Source organism: Pongo abelii, chromosome 15, assembly GCF_028885655.2.
Source record: "Pongo abelii isolate AG06213 chromosome 15, NHGRI_mPonAbe1-v2.0_pri, whole genome shotgun sequence".
In the NCBI taxonomy this organism is placed as follows: domain Eukaryota; kingdom Metazoa; phylum Chordata; class Mammalia; order Primates; family Hominidae; genus Pongo; species Pongo abelii.
Window position 1 is genome coordinate 48839925 of NC_072000.2, and position 26379 is coordinate 48866303.

Sequence of the window (26379 nt, forward strand, 5' to 3'; positions counted from 1 at the left end):
GTGCTGGAATTACAGGCATGAGCCACCGCTCCCGGCCTATTTTTTTTTTTAAATAAACAAAATCAACAAAGCCTTACACAGACTAACCAATAAAAAAAAGAGATAAGACCCAAATAAATAAAATCAGAGATGAAAACAGAGACATTACAACCAATACCACAAAAATTCAAAGGATCGTAAGTGGCTACTATGAGCAATTATATGCCAAAAACTGAAAAAGCTAGAAGAAATGGATAAATTCCTAGACACATACAACCTACAAAGACTTAACTATGAAGAAATCTAAAACCTGAACAGACCATTAACAAGTAATGAGATCAAAGCCACAATAAAAAGACTCCCAGTGAATAAAAGCCCTGGATTTTATAGTTTCACTGCTAAATTCTACCTAACATTTAAAGAACTAATACTAATCCTACTCAAACTATTCTGAAAAATAGAAGAGGAAAGACTACTTCCAAACTCATTCTATGAGGCCAGTATTACCCTGTTACCAAAACCAGACAACACCACATCAAAAAAAAGAAAACTATATGTCCATATCACTGATAAATATTGATGCAAAAATCCTCAACAAAATACTAGGAAAGCAAAATTGACAAAACATCAAAAAGGTCATTAATTATGGCCAAGTAGAGTTTGCCAAGGAATGCAAGGATAGTTCAACATATGTAGATCAATTAATGTGATACATTATATCAACACAATGAAGGACAAAAACCATATGATCATTTCAACTGATGCTGAAAAAGCATTTGATAAAATTCAACATCCCTTCAAGATTAAAAAAAAAAAACCCTCAAAAAAATTGGAAATAGAAGGAACATACCTCAACAAAATAAAAGCCATATGTAACAAACCCATAGCTAGAATCATACTCAATGGGGAAAAACTGAAAGCCTTTCCTCTAAGATCAAGAACATGACAAGGATGCCCACTTTCACAACTTTTTTTCAACATAATACTGGAAGTCCTACCTAGAGCAATCAGATAAGAAAGAAATGAAGGGGATCCAAATTGCAAATCAAGAGTTCAAATGATCCTTGCATGCAGATGCTATGATCTTATATTTAGAAAAACCAAAGACTTTACAAAAAAACATTAAAACTGATAAACAAATTCAGTAGTTGGAGGTTATAAAATCAACATACAAAATCAGCAGAAGCATTTCTATATGCCAACATTGAACAATCTGAAAAAGAAATCAAGAAAGCTGTCCCATTTACAATAGCTACAAATAAATACCTAGGAATTAACCAAAAAAGTGAAAGGCTTATACAATGAAAACTATAACACATTAATGCAAGAAATTGAAGAATAAACCAAAAAAATGGAAAGATATTTCATGTTCATGTATTGGAAGAATCAAAATCATTAAAATGTCCATACTACTCAAAGCAATTTACAGATTCAGTGTAATCTCTATCAAAATACCAATGACCTTCCTCACAGAAATAGAATAAACAATCCAAAAATTTACATGGAACCACAAAAGACTCAGAATAGACAAAGCTATTGTAAGAAAAAAAAAAAAAGTGGAGGAATCACATCACCTGCCTTTAAATAATCCTACAGAGCTATAGTAACCAAAACAACATAGTACTGTCATGAAAATACACACATAGATCAGTGGAACAGAATAAAGATCCCAGAGATAAATCCATACATCTGCAATAAACTCTTTTTTGACAAAGATGCCAAGAATGTACATTGGGGAAACTACAATCTCTTTAATAAATGGTGCTGGGAAAACTTGACATCCATATGCAAAAGAATAAAACTAGATCCCTATCTCTCACCATCTACAAAAATCAAATCAAAATGGATTGAAGACTTAAATCTGAGACCTCAAACCATGAAATTACTACAAGTAAACACTAGGGAAACTCTCCAGGACATCAGACTGCGCATATTTCTTGAGTAAGCACAAGCACAGGCAACCAAACCAAACATAGACAAATGGGATCACATCAAGTTTAAAAGCTTCTGCACAGCAAAAGAAACAATCAAAAAAGTGAAGAAACAACCCAGAGAGTGTGAGAAAATATATGCAAACTACTCATCTAACAATGGATTAATAACCAGCATATGGAACTCAAACAACTCTATAGGAAAAAAATATAATAATCGGATTTAAAACTGGGCAAAAGACCTAACTAGATATTTCTAAAAAAATACTTACAAATGGCAATCAAATATATAAAAAGGTGTTCTACATCTTTGACCATTAGAGAAATGCAAATCAAAACTACAGTAAGATGTCATCTCACCCCAGTTAAAAAGGCTTTTATGCAAAGCCAGGCAATAACAAATGCTGGTAAGAATGTGAAGAAAAGGGAACCCTCTTACATTGTTGGTGAGAATGTAAATTAGTACAACCACTATAGAGAACAGTTTGGAGGTTCATTACAAAACTAAAAATAGGCCAGGCATGGGGAGAAGGGAGGCTGAGGCAGGTGTATCACTTGAGTCCAGGAGTCTGAGATGAGCCTGGCAAACATGGCAAAACCCCATCTTTACAAAAAAAATACAAAAATTAGTTGAACATAGTGGTGCACAGCTGTAGTCCCAGTTACTAGGGAAGGTGCAGCAGGAGGATCACTAGACCTCAGGGGGTGGAGGTTGCAGTAAGCCGAAATGGCACCACTGCACTCCAGCCTGAATGACAGAGTGGGACCCTGCCTCAAAAAAAAAAAAAAAGAAAGAAAGAAAAGAAACACTAAAAATAGAGCTACCATATGATCCAGCAATCCCACAGCTAGGTATATACCCCAAAGAAAGGAAATCAGTATACTGAAGAGATATCTGCACTCCCATGTTTGTTGCAGTACTATTCACAACACATCTTTTGCAAGATTTAGAAGCAACCTAAGTGTCCATCCATAGATGACTAGATAAAGAAAATGTGGTACATATACTCAATGGAGTATATTCAGCCATAAAAATGAGATCTTGTCATTTGCAACAACATGGATGGAACTAGAGATCATTATGTTAAGTAAAATAAGTCAGGCACAGAAAGACAAACTTCATATGTTCTCAATTACTTATGGAAGCTAAAAATTGAAATAATTGAACTCATGAAAATATGGAGTAGAAGGATGGTTACCAGAAGCTGAGAATGGTTGTTTGGGGGGGGGGGGGGGGGGGGTGGAGGGAAGTGGGGGTGGTTAATGGGTACAAAAAAAATAGTTTAAAAAAAATGAATGAGACCTAGTATTTGCTAGTACAACAGGGTGACTATAGTCAAAAATAACTTAATTGCACATTTTGAAATAACTAAAAGAGTGTAATTGGATTGTTTGAAACCCAAAGGATAAGTACTTGAAGTGATGGATACCCCATTTACCCTAATGTGCTTATTATGCATTGCATGCCTGTATCAAAATATCTCATGTAACCCATAATATATGCAACAACTTTGTACCCACAAAAATTAAACATACAACAAATATTTTTAACTAAAAATTTAAATTAAAAAAATTATTTTAAAATGCCAGAGAATGGGCTTCTAAGCTCGCCAACATAGTTTTTGGCAAGCTTCATGATGGCTGCTGGCCAGAGGCTGCCTGAAGTTGTTTGCCACTTGGGCCTCTCCAACATGCAACTTCCTTCATCAAAGCAAGCAAGCCAAAAAGGCAAGACAAAAAGTGTCAACAAGATGGAAGTCATAGTATTTTACAACCCAATCTTGGAAGTGACATTCCATCACTTTTGCTGTATTCTATTCATTGGAAGTAAGTCATTAAGCTCAGCCCACACCCAAAGAGAAGGGATTACATAATGGTGTGAATACAAAGAGGTGGGGATCATTGGAAGCCATCTTAGAAGGCCGCCTACCATACCTATCAAGATTGGAGTTGAGAGATAGAAGACATATTTTTCAAATTATAAGAGGTACATACTATACCCCTTACACAATAACTCAAACTGAAGTTTCCCTACTTGAAATTATGTGACCTCAATAACTTTGCATCATTTGATGAAATACTTAATGCTAAAGAAGATCCATGATAAATTATGGTATCAACACAAGTCTTCACATTACATATCCAGGTAGGTGAATCTCAGTAGAGGACATCTGTGTTTTAATTTCCTCAGCATAACTGTTTCCAATGGAAAACTGCCCCTTCTCCAATTATATATGGTTCTGGTAAAACTGATGATCACTAGGCCCCCTTGACCCCTGGTTAATCATACAGCTATCCTCCTTTTCATGGTGATTGGTCAAAGGGGTGATGGCCAGAGCCCATTCATGCAGATTGATATGAGAATACTGGAAGAGGAAAGGTCTCTTCTTCCTTCCTTTTGAATCATGAACAATAAAAATGAAAGCTTACAGCTGTGGGAGCCACCTTCCCCACTGCACAAAAAGACCTGTTGGTAGAGGTGAAAAAAGGAGCAAAGAAAGAGAGAGGAAGCTAATGATACCATGTGAGCCCCTGTGAGGCACCAATGGAGTACTCCAGCCAGCTCCACTCTGAACTTCCCACTTATATGAACCAATAAACCTCATTTTTCTCAAGCTTGTTTCAGTTTCTGACATGTGTAACCAAAAGAGTCCTGGATAATACAGGCTTATTTCTTCTTACTAATCAATACACACATTCCATCTCTGTGTGGTTTTTAAGCTGGGAAACACAACACAGTTATCTGAAAAAAAATTTTAATACAGATTTCTACACCCCACTAAAATCTACTGTTTCAGAATCTTTAGGGATAGGATCCTCACATCTGTATTATTTAAAATTTCACAAATGATTCTGAATACCAGTCATTATGGATACTCACTAATGTTTTGGAAACTAGGAGTTCAAGATCAGAGTGCCAGCATGGTCAAGTTTTGGTGTGAGCCCTCTTCCAGGGTGCAAACTGATAACTTCTCCTTGTATCCTCCCTCACATGGTGGGAAAGGGGCAGGAGAGCTCTCTGCCTCCCGCCTTTTTTAAATGTTTTTTATTTTAATTTTTTTCCAAGTAGGAAAGACCCTTTCATTGGGGTGGACACAGAGCACGCACGAGTCTATGAAAAAGTGACTCAAGAGAAATATCCCAAGGGCCGACTTCTCCCCAACATGCGCGCAAGCTCAGAGTGAGGTCTGGGCATGAGAGAGTTCCTGGCGGAACGTGGGACAAGACCGAGTCTCAAGGGCCTGGACCAGTGTCGGAGAAAGCCGCTTGGCTGTCCTGGTGGGTCGGCCGCCCTGGGCCGGCCCCTGCCGCCTGGCCGCAGTAAAGCCTCGCTAGAGACCCTCACAGGCACGCTGTGGTTCTCTGGAGGAGAACTGGGGGCGGGAGTGGGGAAACTGGCCAGGTGGAAGGCGGGGGTCGGGGGGACAATGTTGTTTTTTTTTAAAAAAGCATCTACCAACATCACACTACTGGGTCTCATGTCCCCTTTAACCAACGCTTGATACAGGTTACAGCATAAATAAAAACTCAAGAAAAATAAATACGTCGGTTCCTATGAGGTTGGAAATGGTGTGGACGCAGGGTGTGGATGGGCAGGCCAGGAGGCGGGCGGGTGGGCGACCGAGGAGCAGACCCGACAGGAGGCGCCTGTGGGGTCGAGAGTCTTAAGTGTCCTCGTGCATCTCTGGGCTGTGGGTCAGCGCCACCTTGCGGAGGGGCGCCGAGGTCTCGCCTTCCGGCTCCACTTGCTCCTGGTCTTTCTTCTTGGCAGCGTTCTTTTTGTCCATTGCTGATGCTGGTAGCGCAGGAGGATGTTTGTCTTTTCGGTCACGATGATCTGTTCAGACGGGTACTCTTGGGTGGGCAGGTAGACTGAGGGCCGTTGGTTCGAGGCTTTGCACACGGAGTCCCCGTGAAATCGACTAAAATTGCTTTTGTTGTAGACAGGCAGTCCTTTCAAAAAATCTGCCATCTTCTGTTTCCTCCGTCGCCGCCTCCACCGCCGCCACCACAGCCCTGGGACCTCTTTTATAAGGACACTAATCCCATTTGTGAGGGCTTCACCCTCACGAACTAATAGCCTCCCAAAGACTCCACCTCCTAGTACCATCACATTGAGGATTTCAACATATGAATGGAGGTGGAGGGGACACAAACATTCCGTTCATAACACTATTCTATCTACAAGAAGACAAACTCCAAATTCTAAAATGGCTTTCTCTTACTTGAATTGCAGGCCTGGATCTCTCTGTCTAGAGTCTTACAAAGGAAACAGGTAGGTCTTTGTACATTCCACCATTAAGCTGTTTCCCCCCAATAGAAAAATCAGTTAAATGTTTTTAAAAATACTTTTATAACATTTGTTGATTTTTTTTGTTGTTGTTCTGTTTTTTTTGTTTTTGAGACGGAGTCTCTCTCTGTCGCCCAGGCTGGAGTGCAGTGGCTCAATCTCGGCTCACTGCAAGCTCCGCCTCCCAGGTTCACGCCATTCTCCTGCCTCAGCCTCCCGAGTAGCTGGGACTACAGGCGCCTGCCACCACACCCGGCTAATTTTTTTGTCTTTTTAGTAGAGACAGGGTTTCACCGTGTTAGCCAGAATAGTCTCGATCTCCTGACCTTGTGATCCGCCCGCCTCGGCCTCCCAAAGTGCTGGGATTACAGTTGTGAGCCACTGCGCCCGGCCTCAAAGTCCACTTTTAAGCACACAATATTATGAATATTTAAAAGTACATATGCTCCCCAGAAAAGGCAATTCAGCATTTTCAGAAAGAGCATTTGGCAATATTCAACGCATAAAGAGACTGTGCTTGGGGCCATCCACTCTCCAGATTTTCAGTGTTTCCTGGTTTTTCGACTGTTGATCAGAGTAGCTACAGAAGGCATCTATGGATCTGACATAACAACCGTCACCTAGATGTTTGATGTGAAGATGTCAATGAATGCGGCGAAGTTAGAATTCATAACTTCCATACTCCGGAAAGAAGGGACCAATTTATTGCAGCTCAGCTGAACTGCTTAATGATGTTGCTGATCTTCTCAAATCTGTGGCCATCATGATGCTCTTTGCACTGGTAATGGGAAATAACCAAGAATGTAGCTCTTTCAAACAGTAGAACTTCATCGACTTCAAGAATTTGGGCAAAATTCCTTGTGTTCATCTTCAGTTGCTGAACATTGGGAATCAGCTGATAAGCAATACTGGACCAGGCTTTGTAGCGTTTTTCATCCCAGGTGGATGTTTGCAAATAAGCACACTCTAGTGGGTGAGACAAACAAATCAAATCCAGGTATGGGATGAGGCTCCATCCATACTGTTCAGATACTCTTGATCTGAAAACCTGTGAACTAGTGAGACAAGTTACTATCCCATACATGGCCAACATACAATGGTGGGACAGGAATAGAATAACTGCAATAAATATTTCCATTCAATAAAGAGGAAAGTAAGAATCACTGATCCATTGAAATTCTAAAATCTAGCTGGGCATATGTTACTATTTTGCAGTTAGGCCTTATCCTGCTTTCCGAGAATGATTTTCTATGATTTTTGGCTCTTCCCTTTGGGATCTTGGTTTTGCCCTCTCATTCTTTTCTGCAAGAACTGTTCCATTTTTGCAGATAAGTAGCCTCCTCAGCCTGCTGCCTGCTCATAGAAGTTTGAGGGTCCAGAAGTCTTTTTTCACTTTGTATAGTTTTTTGTTTTGTTTTGTTTTGTTTTAAATGTGAACTGATGTAATTACTTGTAAAATTTTGTGGATTTTTCTGTGTATCAACTTATAATCGATTTTGTTAGATAAAAGTCACATCCATAAATATCTTCCAGATAAGCCCTTTTCTACCTCAGGCTTCCTGTAAGGCTGCTGTGGGGCAATGCCCTTAAGATTCTTAGAAACCTTAATGTTTAAGAGTCTGTACTTTAACCCCTTAAGAATTGATAAAATAAGAGATCATAAGACTAATGGAATGGACTTTGAACTTTGTGGCAATAAGATACCAAATTATAAACAAGACCTAAGGCCACGCCAGACGAGGGTTAAGTCATGCACCCCTACACTTAAAGACTAAAGTATGTTTTAACTGCCACAGATTTTTCTTTTTCTCTAGCAGCTAATTAAGCACTGGCCTTGAGGTAAGCAATACTAAAACAACTGCAGCTCATCAACCACCAGACTCTGACACCTCTGTTCTTCAAGCCACAACTTAGCTTTGACTGGACAAGAGGCTGATTTTAGTAACTTTCTCCCGATAAGAAACCACTGACCATAGACTGGTTCTGGCTGGTTTACAAAGGCTGTACTGAGTGCCTTCACCCTTGACATATGAGGCCCAACTCTATAATGCATTTAAATGTTAAGTCTCCACCCTAAAGTGAACATGGGATGCATGTAACATGCATGTTTGCTTACTATGCTTGCATGCCTCGCTTTGTGAATATCCATAGCTCCTCCTATAACCTGTTGATTATGTATACTTAGCTAACCCATTTGGCATAAATCCCTGTTCCACACTTCCCTCCCTCTAAGTGCTTGCTTTCTGTCTCTGCTGGAGGCTGTACTTCCTGGCCTGTCAGGATGGCCAGCCTGCAAACTGCAACCCTTTATAAGAAATAAAACTCTCTTTTCTAACTTTGTACATCTCACGAATTTAAGTTAACAGAATCTTACAAGGTCTTTTATCTGTTTCTGAACTCTTAACAAAAGGCTTACAATCACATCCTTGGACTTAGGTCTACCTTGAACTCAGGTCTACCTTGAACTCGTGTTTTTCTAATAAGACCTTAGGATTTGATCTTTGCCCTGCAGCTCTATCTTACTTTGAGCATCTTCTGCTGGGAGAAAATAACAACAAGAAATAGTTTCATTTTCAGATCTAGTTCCTACATAATTCTTCTAAATTCTGTTTGAAAATTGAATATTTAGTGTAGATTTGTCTAGCCAGATTTTATGATACCTAGTTCAAAAACAAACAAAAAACAGTTGATACTTTCAAAGTTCTTCCTGTGACTCTAAGCCAGATACAGCAGTTCATTAAATACATTTTCTATTTGCTATGTTATCACATTTGCTAAACCATCTACCATGACATGACAAGGGGCTCCTTTCCTCTAGCTTCCAATAACATTTTCCTTACTTTCCTTGAAGCCCTCATTGACATCCTCCTCAATGCCTGTCAGGATTCTACTAACAGTCTCCTCAAAGCTCTTTCAAGTTCTTCCTTACATCTTGTCCGAAAGGCAATGCTCACGTTTTAGGTTTTTATTACAATGGCACCCCAAATTCTGTTCTACTTATCTAATGATGTATAAATGGGGTTCAAAAAATAGTTGCTTAGAACAATAATGATTTTATTATAACTCATGATTAAGAGAATGAGAGATTTGGGCAGGTTTCAGCTGGGTGATCTTTTTACTCCTTTTAGTATCAAGGGAGGTCATCAGTAGTATTTATCTGGTGAATGGGAAGTCTGGAGGATCTGGAGACCTTCACTCATATATCTGGCATTGTGGCAGGAATGACTAGAAGGCTGGGCTCAGCTGGCTCTGCTGACCAGAATATAGCCTCTTCAGGATAGGGGTCTTCTCACATCATGGTTCAGGGCTCTAAGAGCAAGTATTCAAGTGAATAAGGCAGAAATTGCATGTTCTTTTACGACCTAGCCTCAGAAGCCACAGAGTTTCATTTTTGCTGTACTCTGCAGGTCAAAGTCTACTAGTCTACCCAGATTCAAGAAGAAGGAACAAAGACCCAATGTCTCAATGCAAATAATGTAAAAGAGTGTGCAGTCATTTTTTAAAACCATCCTAGCGGACTGCACTACAGAAAATGTTAAACCAAGTTTCTTCAAACTGAAGTGAAGTGATAGCAGAGGGAAACTTAGATATATGCAAAGGAATAAAGAGCACCAGAAATACTAAACATGTAGGCAAATAAAAAGAACACTTTTAGTGAACTAAAATCTGATTTTTCCCTTATTTGCTTACTTTACTTTCTGTGATCTGAGGGAGAAAAAGGACCAGCCCATGTGGCTTCACATTGGGAAAAAGTGGCACCCACTGTTTCCTAAGATTTAGAGCTAGAAGGGGCTGTCCCTGAATTTTTAGAATCAAATTCCTGTATCACAGTTGAAATGATTGTCAAAAGTAAGAACATAATGTTTGTCCACTGGGGGAAAAGTCTGTTGGGGATACCCGAAGGAATACGGGAATTTGAAGATGTGAATTCTATTTTTGGAAAGCTTAATGCAACAGAGTCTGATATAATGGCAAGTGACGGCTGCTTCTGGGGCTGAGTCCCCACGACTACCCCTTTCTTCTGGAAAATATACCTAAACTAAAGTTTATGACTAAATTTAGGGCCTATGTGTTCTGATTTTCCCCCAGATAATAAGGCTATGAGATCTACTAAATTAAATTGAGTTACAGAAATTAGATTTTCATGCCCTTCCTCGTTGTTATTGTTGTTTATACAGCTTACATATTTTCTAGAGCAGGAACCTTCTTAACTTCAAGATCCTCAGGGACTCAAAGTTCATGATGGGAGCTCAGCAAATGTACTGGGATAGACAGATAAATGGTATTTGTGTACATCAAACTTGATCTAATGACCACTTTATCAAGAACATGAGACCCAACAGAAAAATAAGACTTTAAACCAATTTTTTAAAGGATAAGTTTTAAAAAATAAAATAAAATGGGGTATATTTTAAATTTTAAGACTGGTAACAAAGATAGTATGAATTATTTTTTCATTTGGCCTGGCGCAGTGGCTCATCCCTGTAGTCCCAACACTTTGGGAGGCCGAGTTGGGTAGATCGCTTGAGTCCAGGAGTTTAACACCAGCCTAGGCAATGGAGTGAATCCCCTTCTCTACAAAAAATATACAAAAAAAATTAGCCGGGCATGGTAGCATACACCTGTAGTCCCAGCTACTTGGAAGGCTGAGGTGGGAGGAGCCCTTGAGCCTGGGAGGATGAGGCTGCAGTGTGGTAGGCAACAGAGTGAGACTCTGTTTCAAAAAATAAATTAATAATAATAATAAACACTTTAAAATTATTTCCTGAATTCCCATATAGCAGTAAAAATGTACAGCAAGCACAGCACAAATGACAGGAGTAAAATAGATGTAACTTTATGCAACTGCAGAATCACTTGTTTTGTGAACCAGCATGGAAACTGTCAGAACTGTCAACCAATGAAGCAAGGGCAATAGAAAATGTGTCACTTTCAAACAGTATACAATAATAGAAATAATGACAACACATCATTGTATCAGAGGGAGGAGAAAAGTGATATCAGGATATTTTTTTCTTGAGGCCTCTCATTGAGGGGTAATTATGGGCTGGTTGTGTCTGTAACATAGCTTCTCCAAACAGGCTCTGTAACTTTAAGTTCAGATATCAATGTCTTCCTCTCATCTTTTCAGGTATTTTTACATCCCAGGATAATTACTGGATTATCTGTTGTGGTGGACTCTGGACCTTTTTAAACATCTACCAACAAAGTTTATAGATTCAAAGCAAAAATTCAGCTTTTGGAAAAATGAGATTAAAAATAGTTTACTAATAATGTAACTTAGCATTATAATTTGAATTCTAAAGAGGACTTATTGAGACTAGTAGAAGGCCTGGAGCAGTGGCTCACAGCTGTAATCCCAGCACTTTGGGAGGCTGAGGCGGGTGAATCACCTGAGGTCAGGAGTTCAAGACCAGCCTGGCCAACATAGTGAAACCTCGTCTCTACTAAAAATACAAAAATTAGCCTGGCACGGTGGCAGGTGCCTGTAATCTCAGCTACTCGGGAGGCTGAGGCAGGAGAATGGCGTAAACCCGGGAGGCGGAGCTTGCAGTGAGCCGAGATAGCGCCACTGCAGTCCGGCCTGGGTGAAAGAGCGAGACTCCGTCTCAAAAACAAAAACAAAAACAAAACCCCAAATTTCCTATTTAAGTTAACAATATTGGTCTCCAGTCTTTGCAACCAAAGAACACTTACTGATACATATCTCCAGTGCTAGCATACTGTGTGACGTATGCTTGATGATTGATAATAAATAAAGTGTTTATAAAATGGTATTGGGCAACTAATTTTTTTGTTTTTGTTTTTGTTTTTGTTTTTTTGTTTAGATGGAGACTCACTCTGTCGCCCAGGCTGGAGTGCAGTGGCTCAATCTCGGCTCACTGCAAGCTCCGCCTCCCGGGTTCACGCCATTCTCCTGCCTCAGCTTCCCAAGTAGCTGGGACTACAGGCACCCGCCACCATTCCTGGCTAATTTTTCATATTTTTAGTAGAGACGGGGTTTCACCATGTTAGCCAGGATGGTCTCGATCTCCTGACCTTGTGATCTGCCCGCTTCGGCCTCCCAAACTGCTGGGATTACAGGCGTGAGCTACCGCGCCCAGGCTGCGCAACTAATTTTTGACAAAAGCACAAAAGCAACCCAGTGGAAAAAGTACAGGCTTTTCAGAAAAAAATTGCTGCGATGATTGGGTATCCATACATCAAATATGAACTTGGATACATGCCTCAAACTATATAAGAAAGTTAACTACAATGCATCATAGATCTAAATGTACAGCTTGAACATGTAAAACTTTTATAAGAAAACAGGAAAATTTCTTTGTGAGCTTGGGGTAGGCAAAAATTTCTTAGGAACAACACTAGAAATGTAATCCATAAAATAATAAATAAATTAAACTTTATTAAAAGTTAAAACTTCTCTTCAAAATACACTGTTAAGAGAATGAGGGCCAGGTGCGGTGGCTCACGCCTGTAATCCCAGCACTTTGGGAGGCCGAGGTGGGCAGATTACCTGAGGCCAGGAGTTTGAGACCAGCCTGGCCAACATGGTGAAACTCTGCCTCTACTAAAAATACAAAAATTAGCCAGGCATGGTGGTGCACATCTATAATCCCAGCTACTCGGAAAGCTGAGATACCAGAATCTCTTGATCCTGGGAGGCGGAGGTTGCAATGAGCCGAGATCATATCACTGCACTCCAGCCTGGGTAACAGATCAGGATTCTGAAAAAAAAAAAAAAAAGGCAGAGTTGGGGGGCGGTAGGTAAGCAGAAACTTAAGGGTGATGGGCATACTCATTTGATCACAGTGATGCTTTAAGGGGGTATACATATGTCAAAACTGATAAAATTATACACTTTAAGTATGCTCTATATATTCTATGCCAATTATACTTCAGTAAAGATATCTAAAAAAACCCTACAACTCAGATGTCCGATTTTGAAGACAGTGGAAAAGATGCAGAATGGAAATTTCATTTAAAGGCCTCAGTGATGTTTGTGAGTTATCCAAGTATTCAAGGAATCCGTGCTTCCTCCAGCTAGCTGAGACTCGGCAGAGTTTAACGAGCAATCTCAATACCATTCTCCAGAAATGGTGTCATCCACCATATTATGGCTGTTTTCAGGAAGAGAATGACCTAATCAGTATAAAATGAACTCCATGTCTTGTGAGGGATTTATAATTAAACACATAATCCACATTTACAAACATTTTTAAAGGGCTTTTCTACCTGTAGGAGAGGATTAATATTGAGAGTGAACTTTTTGCAAGTTTTCCAACACACTAGTTTGTTTAATCTCTAAGAGCCTCAGTTTCCTCATCTATAAAATACCATAAGAAATAAGAAAAAACAGGAAACTAAAAAGAGCAGGCTTTGCCAGAGCTATTAATTTTTTTTGGGGGGGGGAGGGCAGAGCCAAAACTCAAGAAATGGAAGTCTCTCTTCCATTTCTAGACTTTTTTACAGAGATCCATGAGGAAGTTCCCCTCCATAGCTTTGGCCGACCATCACACCGGTCAAGAAGGCATCCAGCCTCTCCCAGGCTCAGCCTGTGACTGAGAACCACACTGATTTACTAGGATAGCCTTGAGCTCTCTCATTAGCCCTCACGTGTTCTGAACGTTAGAGCTAACTTTCCAGACCCTCATTATTTGTTGAAAGGCTGGATGGGGAAAATCTCAACCAGATCTCTATGCCTACTTGCAAGTAGAGGTAGTTTTTGCAGGGTGGCCTGTGTTCTCCAGATGCAGAGCCATACAGGGCCTTGCTTCTTTATGGGAGATACAAAAACTCGGCCCTAATAAACAGAAATAGTGGTTGAGCCCACAAACTAGCATTAAGTTGTCCTAACTTTAATTTTCAGCTCTGTCACTTGCTGTGTGGGACCTTATTATCTCCAAAACCCAATTTTTTCAACTTTACAATGGAATTAAAACAATCTAATTTTTCAAAATGGGGTTAACTTCCACTGTAAATTACAGTATATTGGCCAATAATTAACTTGAATACTAAAGCTGGCATTTAATAGATCAATTCAACTGTTTGCTAAGTAAATACTTAAAAGCTTAAAAAACTGTAATTTACTGAGAAAACAAAGCTTTCTTTCTAGGTTAAGAATTTGAGAAAACAAGACCCAGAAGCAAACTAAAATCAAGTCCTAAAATGGTACAAACCTCAGAAAGCCAATCAGGTTTGCCAATAAAGCTCCGCCTCCGTGCAAACCCTGCCCACTTCCGGCTTCCCCACCCACCTTCTAACACTGGAACCCCGCCCCTCTCTGCGAGGTCCCGCCCCCCACACCTGATCCTGGTTCCCATTGGGCGAATCTGGATGCTGTATACACACCCGACACACGCACTTTAGGCTGGGGCGTCTTCGCGCCTGCGCGGCTGCGCTGTCAGGCGGCTGAAAACGGGGGGCTTGGGGGGAGGGGGGCGGAGGTCGTGCCGAATCTTCCTCCGTAATAAGAAGCGACGTGTACCGCTGTCCTGGCTCCGTGGGTCCAGTGAGATTCCGCCTGGGCGCTGGAGCTGCTGTGGCTCCCGCCGCGGCGGGTGCCATGGAGGCCGTGCCAGAGCCCAGAACTCAAGCCGGGGGAGGCCGAGACAGCCGGCGGTACTCATAGATGAGGCGGCGGCGGCGGCGGCGGCAGCCCGGGCTCTCCATGAGCAGGCGGCGGCGGCGACGGGTGCGGCGGCACCGGCGGTTTTCGGTCCCCGGGGAGGTACGAGGAGTTTGCTTCCTGGTGGACGGAGACTGGCCGGTGTGGGAACGCCTTCCGCGGCCCGGCCCTCCAGCCTATTTGCCCGCAGTCCTGGGCACTTGGCGGGGCACTGCCCGGACAGAGGCGGGGGGGCCCAGCCGACTCGCGGGCCCCTAACTCGGGGACCCGCCCGCCTCGATGCCAGGCCTCCCGGGCGCGGCTGCCCATGGCCAGGGTGGGCGTGGCCGGAGCGTGGGGGCTCCCCGGGGGTGCACGCCTCGCGTCCGCCTTGTCCCTGTCCCGAAGCCCTGCGCTGCTGGGAGCGGTAGCGCGTGGCTGTTGAGGCGTATTTCAGGCGCTGATTTGAGAGGGGACTTTTAGAACCCCTGAGTCCTTAGGGAGTCTGGCGTTCAATGCCTTGGGCAGGTGGTGGGGTCCTCACGGCTAGCTTGGGGAACCAGTTTCCTCCCTTGGAAGTCACCATGAAAGAAAGATGTTTTGTCAAAGAAATAGAGATCAGGGGAGTTTTCCAGGTTTATTCAAATTGGAAGGCCTGTTGAGCCTGGAGAATAAAGCCAGCGGAATACATCCTCCAGTCCTTCCAATTACAGTTCCTAGCTAAACAGCTAAGACAATTTTAAGTAAAGCTCTTTACAGCTATCTTTCCATCATTTCTCCCCACCCCCCATTTTTATTGCAATTTACTTTGGAACAAATCACCAAATTCATGATGAAACTAGTATCCTGTAGTTCTTCCAAACCTTCCCTCCTCCCGTTTTTCCCAGAGAAAGACTAAAGTTTCATGCCATATATGTCATTATAGTTTAATTCTCTTGGAGTGTAACTATTGTTTTACAGAGGTAGTTACACTTTATTTGGTCATGTCTAAAGATAATTTGAAGAAAATATCCTAGAGATTTATGCTTCCTTCTCAATGCACTATTTTAGGAATCTGAACTCAGGCTCTTTAAGCAATCTTAAACCTTGCTACAAAGTTCTTTAAAATTCAACGGAAATAAATCAAACCATAAACTTATTTTCGTTTTTATAGTATATGAATGCATAATTGTTTTTTAAAATCTTTGTAAACAAAACGTGTCAGTTTCTATTACGAAGAAACTGAGTTTGTGTTTTCCTAGGCTACAGATTTGCCACGCCCTGTTATTCTTAAGTGGATGACTAGAATCAATGTGTTGACCAACTAGATATAAACATCCACTCTTCATACTAAATATAGTTACTGGATATTTTAGAGTCCACAGTATCTTGCTTCAAACTGAAAACACTGTGTTCATGTGTGTTTAATATATTGCAGAAGTGAATTTTTACTCGTGTTGCAGAATGTTTTGGACTTAGTTTCTTACACAAATAAAACACGTAGACTGCAGCTTTATTAAGTGTTGAGTTCATGCTGTGTTTGGGAGGATGCAGCACTTGGAAAAGATGGTCAAAATAAGACACTGATCTCAGTCACTCATTTCTCTGTTTCCGCTCCTCAGATGCCTCCCTTTTTTCACAATACTTCTCCATAAAAGTAACCTTGGAAAACAATATGATGTTGTTAGTTTATTTGCTCATCCCAAGTAAAGTGAAGGAGTTTTTTCAATACAATTGTAAAAAGAACTCATTCTTTCAAAAATATGTGCGCTATATAACATACATATAACACAACATATTTATTAAAATACTTACTGTGGCTTTAAAAACAAAGTGCCTAGTGGTCCTCAAGGTTGGGGAAGAGCGCCAGTTTGAAAACTGAGGATGCTTTGCTTCATTCCCAAAACATGCATAGGGAATAATCAGGATATTTATCAAGTTCTGAATCAGATCTTCATAGTATAGCCTCTGTAGTTAAAAATTATAGTATATCTAAATTGCAAAATTAATAGTACAATTCTGAGTTGCAAATAAAAATCCCAAAATGATTAGCAATATTAACTATGCTACTATTCACTTAAGATTGATTTCATGATTACTTCTTATGCTGTCTTTCAAAGCTAAATGTCAGAATTAGTCTTAGTCTATATAGCAACAGGAGTTTTTTACATAGTTTTTCTATACAACAGATAAAATATGTAGTATAGTTAATATAAAGATTATGTAATGGCTATTATTCTGTACCTCCAATTAAGGATCCCATTATATTAGTTTCTTAAGTGGAACCACCCCTATTAACAAGAAAATGAAGCAAGCACAGCCTGTATTTTGGAAAGAGAAGGAGGTTTACATTAGGAATATGCCTAACCAAAGTTAGTTTATGTTTTTAATAGCTTTATTTTAATTTAGGATTTTTTTTTTTTTTTTTGAGATGGAGTTTCACTCTTGTTGCCCAGGCTGGAATGAGATGGCGCGATCTCAGCTCACCGCAACCTCCACCTCCCAGGTTCAAGCGATTCTCCTGCCTCAGCCTCCTGAGTAGCTGGGATTACAGGCATGTGCCACCACGCCCAGCTAATTTTATATTTTTAATGGAGAGGGTTTCTCCATGTTGGTCAGGCTGGTCTCGAATGCCCGACCTCAGGTGATCCGCCTGCCTCAGCCTCCCAAAGTGCTGGGATTACAGGCGTGAGCCACTGCGCCCAGCCTCAGGATTTTTTTTATTACAGGGTTTCCCTCTGTCACAGGTAAAATCTGCAATGTAATTAATATAAAGCCTATCAAATGGCCATCTGTACCTCAAAAAAAGGCTGCAACTTCTTAAATGGTCTTTCCAGAAAGCATGCATAGTGCCCGAAATTTAAATTTTTTTGCTATGTTGGGAGGCCTAATAACCACATTTGATTTGAGTCTTTAGATGGATTTATTTTCGTTTAAACATATTATGCATTTAATATACAAAGTTACAAGTTTATGTGTTCTGTTTTAAACTTTTAAAATGTAGGATGAAGACACTGTTTGAAGAGATCAAAGCATCAATTAAAAATAACTATAACCAAGATCGATCATTTTGGAGGCCTGTTCTTCCTTGGGGGGGTGTTTTTACTATCAAAGCTGGCCGCAAAGCAGTATCCTGTACACCACTCTATGTTGAAATAAGACTAAAAAATACCTGCACCATAGATGGATTCTTGATGTTATTATATGTCATTCTTAATGAAAATGAAAATTTCCCTAGGGAACTCTCTCTTCATTTTGGCAGAGAGTTTGTAGACTGTTTTCTTTATTTAATGGACACCTACAGTTTTACAACTGTGAAGCTACTTTGGATTTGGGACAAGATGGAAAAACAGCAATACAAATCTGAAGTCCATAAAGCTTCATTAATAATTGATTTGTTTGGGAATGAGCATGATAATTTTACAAAAAATCTTGAAAATCTCATGTCTACCATTCAAGAGAGTTACTGTTCCAACTGGCGATGCCCAACTCGAGTGCAGGAGGATCAACAGCGCACAATTAATATAAAGTAAGTTGGTCTGACGTCTGTTTTGTCACTTTTACTTTTTTTAATGAATGTTGCTTTAGATATGTAATCGTGTACCCCATAATGACATTTGGGTCAACAAAGGACCACATATGCCATGCTGGTTTGTAGGATACTGTATATTTAGTATACCTTTCCATGTTTAGGTACACAAAGATTTACCATTTTGTTAAAATTGCCTACAGTATTAAGTACAGTAACATGCTGTATGGATTTGTAGCCTAGGAGCAATAGGCTTTACCATATAGCCTAGGTGTGTAAAAGGTTATACCATCTAGTTTTGTGTAAGCACATTCTAGGATGTTTACACACTATGAAATCATCTAAGGATACATTTCTCAGAATGTGTCCCCATTGGATGACAAATGACAGTATTGCCAAAGTACTTGTTAAAGTACAGAGCCTTTATAATTACTTAGGCATGAAGCAGTCACACAAATGCAAGATTCTTCTGCAGGTCACCTGAAAACAGTGTTACAGCCTATTACATCCAAACATCTTATAATTACTTTACAAAACCAGCTGATAACCTTGTCAGTAGTAAAGTAATGAATTACTCAGTATGAAAAATATATTACTCTTACTTGAATTTACTAATATGACTATAGATGATTCTTAGTGTCACAAATGTAACCTCTTTAAGAGCGCTTAATACTGTTTTGGAATGTTTCACCCTTTGAATAGGTCTCTGTCAGGAGGGCTAGTTCCACATGAACAAGAAAATTAAAAGTATTCTTTCATATTATGGCCAAGACATAATTATAGACAGAAACCCAGAACTTGGTATCTCACATGTGGATGTGGATGTAAGCAGCTTTTATTTTGACTAGGAAAGGTGCAAGGAGCCAGATGAGTGTTTTTGGCTTTCAGAGAAAAGGCAGATCTCCCATCTGGTAAATGATAGGGACAGAGTCCAAATTGGCAAGCCCTAGTGGAGTGTTGGGAAACATTAAAGCCTCCAAGGGACATGAGCTGGAAAGGGGATAATTGCCAGTGGAAGAAAAACAGACCTAAAGACATTGTCGGCAGAAAGGTATTTGGCCCTATGGTCCAGAAAAACAGCCTGACAGATTGTTCCCATTTGGAAATGTACATCGCATACCCTAATTTGTTAAACTTATATTTCTCTGAAATACACTTTGTCTATTTTCCTGCATTGCTAATTTGAAATATCTATCAATGGAAATAATTTTCAAGTCATAAAGACAACTCAGAAGTGTTGCAGTGATCATAGCTCACTGCAGCCTTGAACTCCCGGGCTCAAGTGGTCCTCCTGCCTCATGCCTCACCGCTTCAGCCTCTCCAGTAGCTGGGACTACAGGTATATGCCACCATGCCCAGCTAATGTTTTATTAATTTTTTATTTTTTGAGACAGGGTCTCACTCCATCTCCCAGGCTACAGTATAATGGTGTGATCACAGCTCACTGCAATGTTGACTTCCTGGGTTCAAGAGATCCTCCTGTCTCAGCACCCCCAAGTAGCTGGCACCAGGGGCATGCACCGCCATGCCCGGCTAATTTTTGTGTTTTTTTTGTAGAGATAGGATCTTGCTGTGTTGCCCAGGTTGGTATCAAAATCCTGATTCACCCACTTCAGCTTCCCAAAGTGCTGGGATTACAGGCGTGAGCCACCACACCCAGCCTAATATCTTGTTTTTTAAAAACTAGTTTCATCTGTAAATATTTTGAAACTATAATGAAGTATTTATAATTCTATATTTTATACTATTTAATAAAATATTTTTCATCATACTCTATAACTTTTATGCCTACTTTTTTAAAAATCCTATATTTAAAGCAACCTCTGAAGTAATGTAGAAAAAAATTTTTTCTAACAGATCAGGTACTTGAGGCCAAGAATGATTATTACTTACATTTAATCAGGTAACTAATCAGCTGCTCCTCTGATTCTGGGTCCTAGTTCCTTCCCACGAGACCAGATTGCCTCGTTTGAATCTTCTCACAAATGTTTTAGATTAACGTAGCAGCAACTGGATATATCAGGATTGTTTATACAAAAGTATGTTTCTTTGAAAATTTCATAATTAGTGTTTGAGTTCAACTGGTTTCTATACTATCTGCAAGAAATTCCAAATGTGTAATAGAGGTTATACTTGGTATAATTGGTTTTGCTAATAAAGGTCTGAGCTGTAAAATTTGTTATATTAAGATATAAAATGTTGAAGCAGTTCTTACATGCATTTAATAATTATTGTAGTCCTCCCCAAGAAATTCCACATGGAAACTTGATAAGACTGGCTGTGAATGAGTTATTCTGTTCCAAGATTGAACTGTGTGAAGAGCATGGGTGAGTATATGATAGACATTTAAAATGACAGTATGTATGTGTTTATAAGGAAACCTAGGCAGATGTGCTCCTTGAAGTACTTTATGAATCTTAGTAACAAACCTAGTTTACTATGACATTTTACAGTGTTTTTGTTACAGAGTATATCACTACATAGAATATGGTACTGCAGCTGATTGATGAATACAAAGCAAATACCTTTTCTTTTTTTTTCCTCACTGCTGAGTAGGTACAATAAAACCTTGGTTAACCGGAACCCAGCTAATCGGGACCCTCAATTATCTGGATTTTTTTCTGCACTCTCCATTTAGGAAAAAGAGGTAAATGACAACTAAAAAACTTAACCTAGTAGAAGTTGAGAGAAGCAGAACATATTCATCCCAATCTCTTAAAATTTTCTGTGACTGCATTATTGTATAATGAGAATTAATATCTAGAAGGATGATCTTATTGCTGATTAATTACAAAAGGAAAGGTAAAAATATGTTCTGTTAATTGTACCTATTAAGTCCAGAAAGTGAACAAATATACTGTAGCAACAAATACTGAAACAGATGTTTTCTGGTTAATTTGGTTTAGTTAATAATGTTTGTTAACCAGAATACTATACCCTGAGCATTCCGGTTAATCAAGATTTTACTGTATAATTCAATTTGTTATATTCTGATCCATATACTTAATACCTCATAATATGAGGAAACAATTTGTTCATGCTTATAGTCGAGTCTAATGGCAAAAGGAAGCAATTAGAGTCATATTTTTCCCCTCTCTGCCATTATTTGAAACCAGCATCTAGAGTGAAATGTAAAAGCGTTCGTATCAGTTCTGCAGAGTTATGCTTTCATAGGCTTATATAGAAATAGCTAGCATTTCCTGAAGTTTTAAACATATCATTTCTAGTGTAAGGAACACAGCTTATAAACTTCTGGAACTATTAGGTGATACAAGGTAGTAATTACCCTATACCTATAGGTATTAACCATTACCTACACCTATAATAGATAATTATAAGAAAATTAAAGTCAGGAAGACAACTCTGAAGTGTTGAAAGCCAGCTGTGTCCCAAGTGTAATAATGTTCATGCCTGTTTTCTATTTTAGGTGTGGTGGCTTAAGAGAATTTTCCCAACGAGTTTTCTGCCATGGGGCACCCCCTTTTGTTGTCTTAAATATGCAACATTGGAAATCTGAAGATCTGGCATATGTACCCTATTACTTGGATTTGTCTGATCACAAGTAGGTGTTTTTGTTGTTGTTTCTTTATAAAACTAATAAAACAAATTTATGTTATATTGATTTTGACTAGCCCTTAAGAGATATTGTTGAAAACAATCATATCTATCTCTAAATGTATGTATTCTGAATAGAATCAGAATTTATTAGAGAGAGTCAGTTACTAGCAGTGCACATAGTGGGTAGGTATGTGGACTATAGAATAGACACAATTGGGTTCAAGTCCTAGCCCCATCTTTTATAAGTTAATCTTGGGCCAACAACTTAACCAGTTTGCATGTCAGTTTTCTTATCTATAAAACAGAGATGATGGTATCAACCTAGTGCAATTATTGTAAAGATTTAATAAGCACATACTAAGTGTTTAAGATAGTGCCTGACACATAATACTGGATAGTATAATAATAGCACAGTATTTTGTGCCTGACACATACTGGCTAATATTTGTATTTCAAGTCAAAGAAGTGTGTAGTAGTATGCAGGTGGTCATAATTTAAACATAAAATGTTACTTGTCACTATAAATAAAAATATCTGCATACAAATCAGGAAATAAAGGGTTCTTTTAACATTTTGCCTGTAAAAGTTTTCTTATGTGTTTACTCTTTTTTAAAAGAAACATACAGGTTATAAGTTCATCTGTTAAAATATGTTTTTAAGAAATTCTTAATTTCCACATTTCCAGTTTTATTACATGATCTATAGAGATGGATATCTTTTTCAGGGAACAGAATACAAACAATGTCAATGTTTTTATTCCTTAGTTATGAATTTAAGGAATGTTTATCTTAAAAACAAAGTATTAAATTTTCTCCATATTATATTATTTAATTTGCAGGTATTTGTTGGAAGGTGCCACATTATTTAACAAAGAGGAACATCATTATTCTGCAGCTTTCCAGATTGGTGGACATTGGATGCACTATGATGGGCTCAGAAATGTGAATTTAATTTTGTTAAATAAACCCCCAGAGTTTCTCCTCTTGTCATCATTGGTTTATATTCGAGCAACAGAGAAATAAATATAGACTGATGCTAAAAGTTGTTTTCCCTCCTACCCATGCTCCCCCAGATGAAGGGCTTTTATTTTGTGTATACTTGGTATCCAAGAAAATAGTTCAACTATACTAGTTTCAGAAGTGTATTTTCAGTGTTTAACCCCAGGTAAATGTTTTATATAGAGGATCTATGCAAAAATGTTTGTAATTTTTTTTATATTTCCTGAGTTATTTTTATATGAGCATATTTTATGTTGGAATAAAACATATCTTGTGGCCTTTGTATTTTTTATTTATATGTACCTCAAAGATTTTTACAATTCTGTCTTTGAATTCAAGAAATACTTTGTCATCTGAATTCTAAGTTTTTCTTTTTGGATATTCGAGTAAAACCTAGGTAAAAGTATTTTAGTTTATATAATTTAAAAATTCAAAATATATCTGTTATTTCTTTGCCCTACCTCACTATAATCCAAAGTGCACTATTTGATCTAGTATGGATTTGAATGTACAATTTATCGATGGCTTAGTTTATTAGTTCGATTTGCCCAGTATCCCTGCAGCAATTTTTAAAAATGTCTGAGAAATTTTTCAGAGCTTAAACTATTTCTTTATAATGGCAAATTACTTTTAACTACTTCCTAAAGTATTATAAACCTGCCAGTGGATTTTAAGTGATAGCTGAGCTTCCAAGCTTAATTCAGGTTATTACAAATAAATTATATAACTATCTTAAATGTTTACCTTATAATTAAATGTAATTTGAAATGCTCTAATGTATTTTGCAGATAAAACAACTATAAACAATATTAGGCAACTGGATATTTACTAGTGTCGGACTAGCAATAGAAATGCACTTTAAATATATATTTAAGGGGAAATGCGTGCCTGGAAATACTTCTTTTCCTAGTGAAGTTTTATATTGACACAGAGAAAAGAATACTTAAATTTTTGAGTGATGTCTACTGGCTTCCTTATAAGTAGTGATTGATAGCATGCAGCTTTGACTTGCAATACAAATCATTAGGATTTTATAGTTATCAGAACATTACGTTTCTTTATAAAGACCCTAAGGTCACTCTTCTTTTTGCAACTTAAGGGAAAAAATATTCTCAAGGGAAAATACTTTTTAAAATTTATCACCATTTTAGTGTTTACATTTCAATAAATAGTTCACTTCAGGTTTGGGATTGGATTTGTTGCAATATATTTAGAAACTTCTACATGACAGCACAGATCACTGCCATCTGCTGAACTGCTAAAGTGCTTGGTGCCATTTTGAGAAAACTTACCCAAGAATGGATAAATAATATGGGTGAAACATTACTGAGAATGCCTCACATTAGCAAATACTATGAAAATTCTTGTTTATATATCAAACTGATTTATTTTACAAAAAAAAAAAATTCACCCCAAGATTTATTTAAATAGTTTCCCAAGTGTATCTGAATAGGATTTAATTTAGAGTGAACTTTTCTGGGGACACCTGATTGCATGAATTGAAGTATACAATAACACAAATATTACCGTAAACATAAATGGTGTCATTAACAAAATTATTCCTAATGCAGATTTATTCTTTCAGGAAATGCACTTTATTTGGAATACTAGTTTATCATGAAACAATGACTTACCTACCTCACAGGGTTGTTGTGAGGATTAAGATGTTTGTTAAAATCTTGACTCCTTGAACATGCTAATAAACATTTTTCTACCTCTTTTATTTGCAGGCAAGGCTCCCAGATTTTCTCTTACTAATGAACTTTGCAGAATTTAAAAAATTACTTAGGCTGTAGCTCATATCACTAATATATTTAGTATGTAATGGAAATTCAGTATGCCTTCTTGACCTCAGGTTGGGGCTTAAGGAGGAGAACAGATAGTTTATTTTTATGGTAGCAGTTAAGTTGATAGAAATAAGAAATTATCCCCTGCTGACCAAACAGTGAATAGAAAAAGGATCAAAAAGAATTAACTAAAATAGATTATCTACGGAATGTGAAGGTGAGGGTATGGAAAATTCTTTGTAGTTCTATAAACATCCTTAGAGAAATCAGAATAATCTACTGGTGGGGGGCTAAAGATACGAGGTAATAATCAGAATATATTTTTTTTGTTTTGGTTTTGGTTTTTTTTTTTTTTTTTTGAGATGGAGTCTCACTGTCACCCAGGCTGGAGTGCAGTGGTTCCATCTTGGCTCAATGCAGCCTCCGCCTCCCTGGTTCAAGTGATTCTCCCACCTCAGCCTCCCAAGTAGCTCAGATTACAGGCGCACAGCCACCACACCTGGCTAATTTTTGTATTTTGAGTAGAGAAGGGGTTCCACTATGTTGCCCGGGCTGGTCTCAAACTCCTGACCTCAGGTGATCCACCCACCTTGGCCTCCCAAAGTGCTAGGATTACAGGCGTGAGCCACCACGCCCAGCCCTTGAATATATTTTTAATCAAAATACCACAAACAACTCCTATACCTACAGGGACAGCAAAAGTAATTTTAAAACCTTTTCTACAATCTGGCATAAAAAACAAATAAGCAAATTTAAGAAGGAGTCTTCAACAAGCTTCAGCAAAAGAAACCGTTTCTTCTTTAACTTCTGCAGATAATCTTACTTATTCCTTCAAAGTAGTTTATAATAATTTATAAATTATTAGAGTTTGTTTAAACTGTCACTAGATCTAATCCAATGAAAGAAGAATAGAAGGATAACTGACCACCACAGGCATGCCTACTAGACTGAGTCCCATGTTCTATTTCTTTCCTAAAGTATGGACAAACAACTACATCATCAGATGACTACTATCACACATAAAAAGCTGTACATGGCAGGACACGTGGCTCATGCCTGTAACCCCAGCACTTTGGGAGGCTGAGGTGAGAGGATCACTTGAACTCAGGAGTTCCCTGGGTAACATAGGGAGACCCCATCTCTACTAAAAATACAAAAATCAGTGGGGTGTGATGGTGTTCACTTATTGCCTGCGGTGCCAGTTACTCAGGAGACTGAGGTGGGAGGATGACTTGAGCCTAAGAGTTGGAGGTTGCAGTGAGCAGAGATCACTGGAGCAGCCTGCCTAACAGAGCAAGACCTGTCTCAAAAAAAAAAAAAAAAAAAAAGCAAACAAAAGAAAAGCTGTACATGTTGAGCATATGAAAAATTTAGTTTTGTTTGTTTTTGAGATGGAGTTTCATTCTTGTTGCCCAGGTTGGTGTGCAATGGCACCATCTTGGCTCACTGCAACCTCTGACTCTCAGGTTCAAATGATGCTCCTGCCTCAGTCTCTGGAGTAGCTGGGATTACAGGCATGCGCCACCACGCCCGGCTAATTTTGTATTTTTAGTAGAGACGGAGTTTCTCCATATTGGTCAGGGTGGTCTCAGACTCCCGATTTCAGGTGATCTGCCCGCCTTGGCCTCCCAAAGTGCTGGGATTACAGGCGTGATCCACTGCGCCCGGCCCAAAATTTAGTTTTATAATGATTCAGTGATGTTTAATTATTAGAAAATAACT

General features: G+C 38.9%; 1 protein-coding gene and 2 pseudogenes across 3 annotated transcripts; 1 reads left to right on the forward strand and 2 right to left on the reverse strand.

The window, feature by feature from the left end:
- Positions 1-5477: 5477 nt before the first annotated feature.
- LOC100453619 (DET1- and DDB1-associated protein 1-like) lies at positions 5478-6120 on the reverse strand (annotated as a pseudogene).
- Positions 6121-6330: 210 nt separating this feature from the next.
- On the reverse strand, positions 6331-14512 carry LOC129049762 (ras-related GTP-binding protein A-like; annotated as a pseudogene).
- Positions 14513-14520: 8 nt separating this feature from the next.
- On the forward strand, positions 14521-24599 carry C15H14orf28 (chromosome 15 C14orf28 homolog). Of its 3 annotated transcripts, none has more exons than XM_054530070.2 (6): positions 14558-14929; positions 17217-17339; positions 17790-18314; positions 20552-20641; positions 21742-21876; positions 22711-24599. In XM_054530070.2, exons 2-6 carry the CDS (start codon positions 17248-17250, stop codon positions 22892-22894), a joined length of 1026 nt encoding a protein of 341 aa, XP_054386045.1. In that variant the 5' UTR covers positions 14558-14929; positions 17217-17247; the 3' UTR covers positions 22895-24599. The 3 variants fall into 3 exon arrangements, with proteins under 3 accessions (XP_024087482.1, XP_054386045.1, XP_054386046.1); XM_054530071.2 differs by lacking the exon at positions 22711-24599 and adding an exon at positions 20871-20961 and having other exon boundaries at positions 14602-14929; positions 21742-21874; XM_024231714.3 differs by lacking the exon at positions 17217-17339 and having other exon boundaries at positions 14521-14929.
- The last annotated feature ends 1780 nt before the right edge of the window (positions 24600-26379 follow it).

What these genes read in the sequence shown, in the direction of transcription:
- C15H14orf28 (XM_054530070.2), top strand. Translation starts at nt 17,248, where the DNA reads ATGAGATGGCGCGATCTCAGCTCACCGCAACCTCCACCTCCCAGGTTC. An exon ending in CTGAGTAGCTGGGATTACAG is followed by an intron (nt 17,340 to 17,789) that starts GCATGTGCCACC and finishes TTTAAAATGTAG; the next exon opens with GATGAAGACACTGTTTGAAG. An exon ending in GAACTGTGTGAAGAGCATGG is followed by an intron (nt 20,642 to 21,741) that starts GTGAGTATATGA and finishes TTTCTATTTTAG; the next exon opens with GTGTGGTGGCTTAAGAGAAT.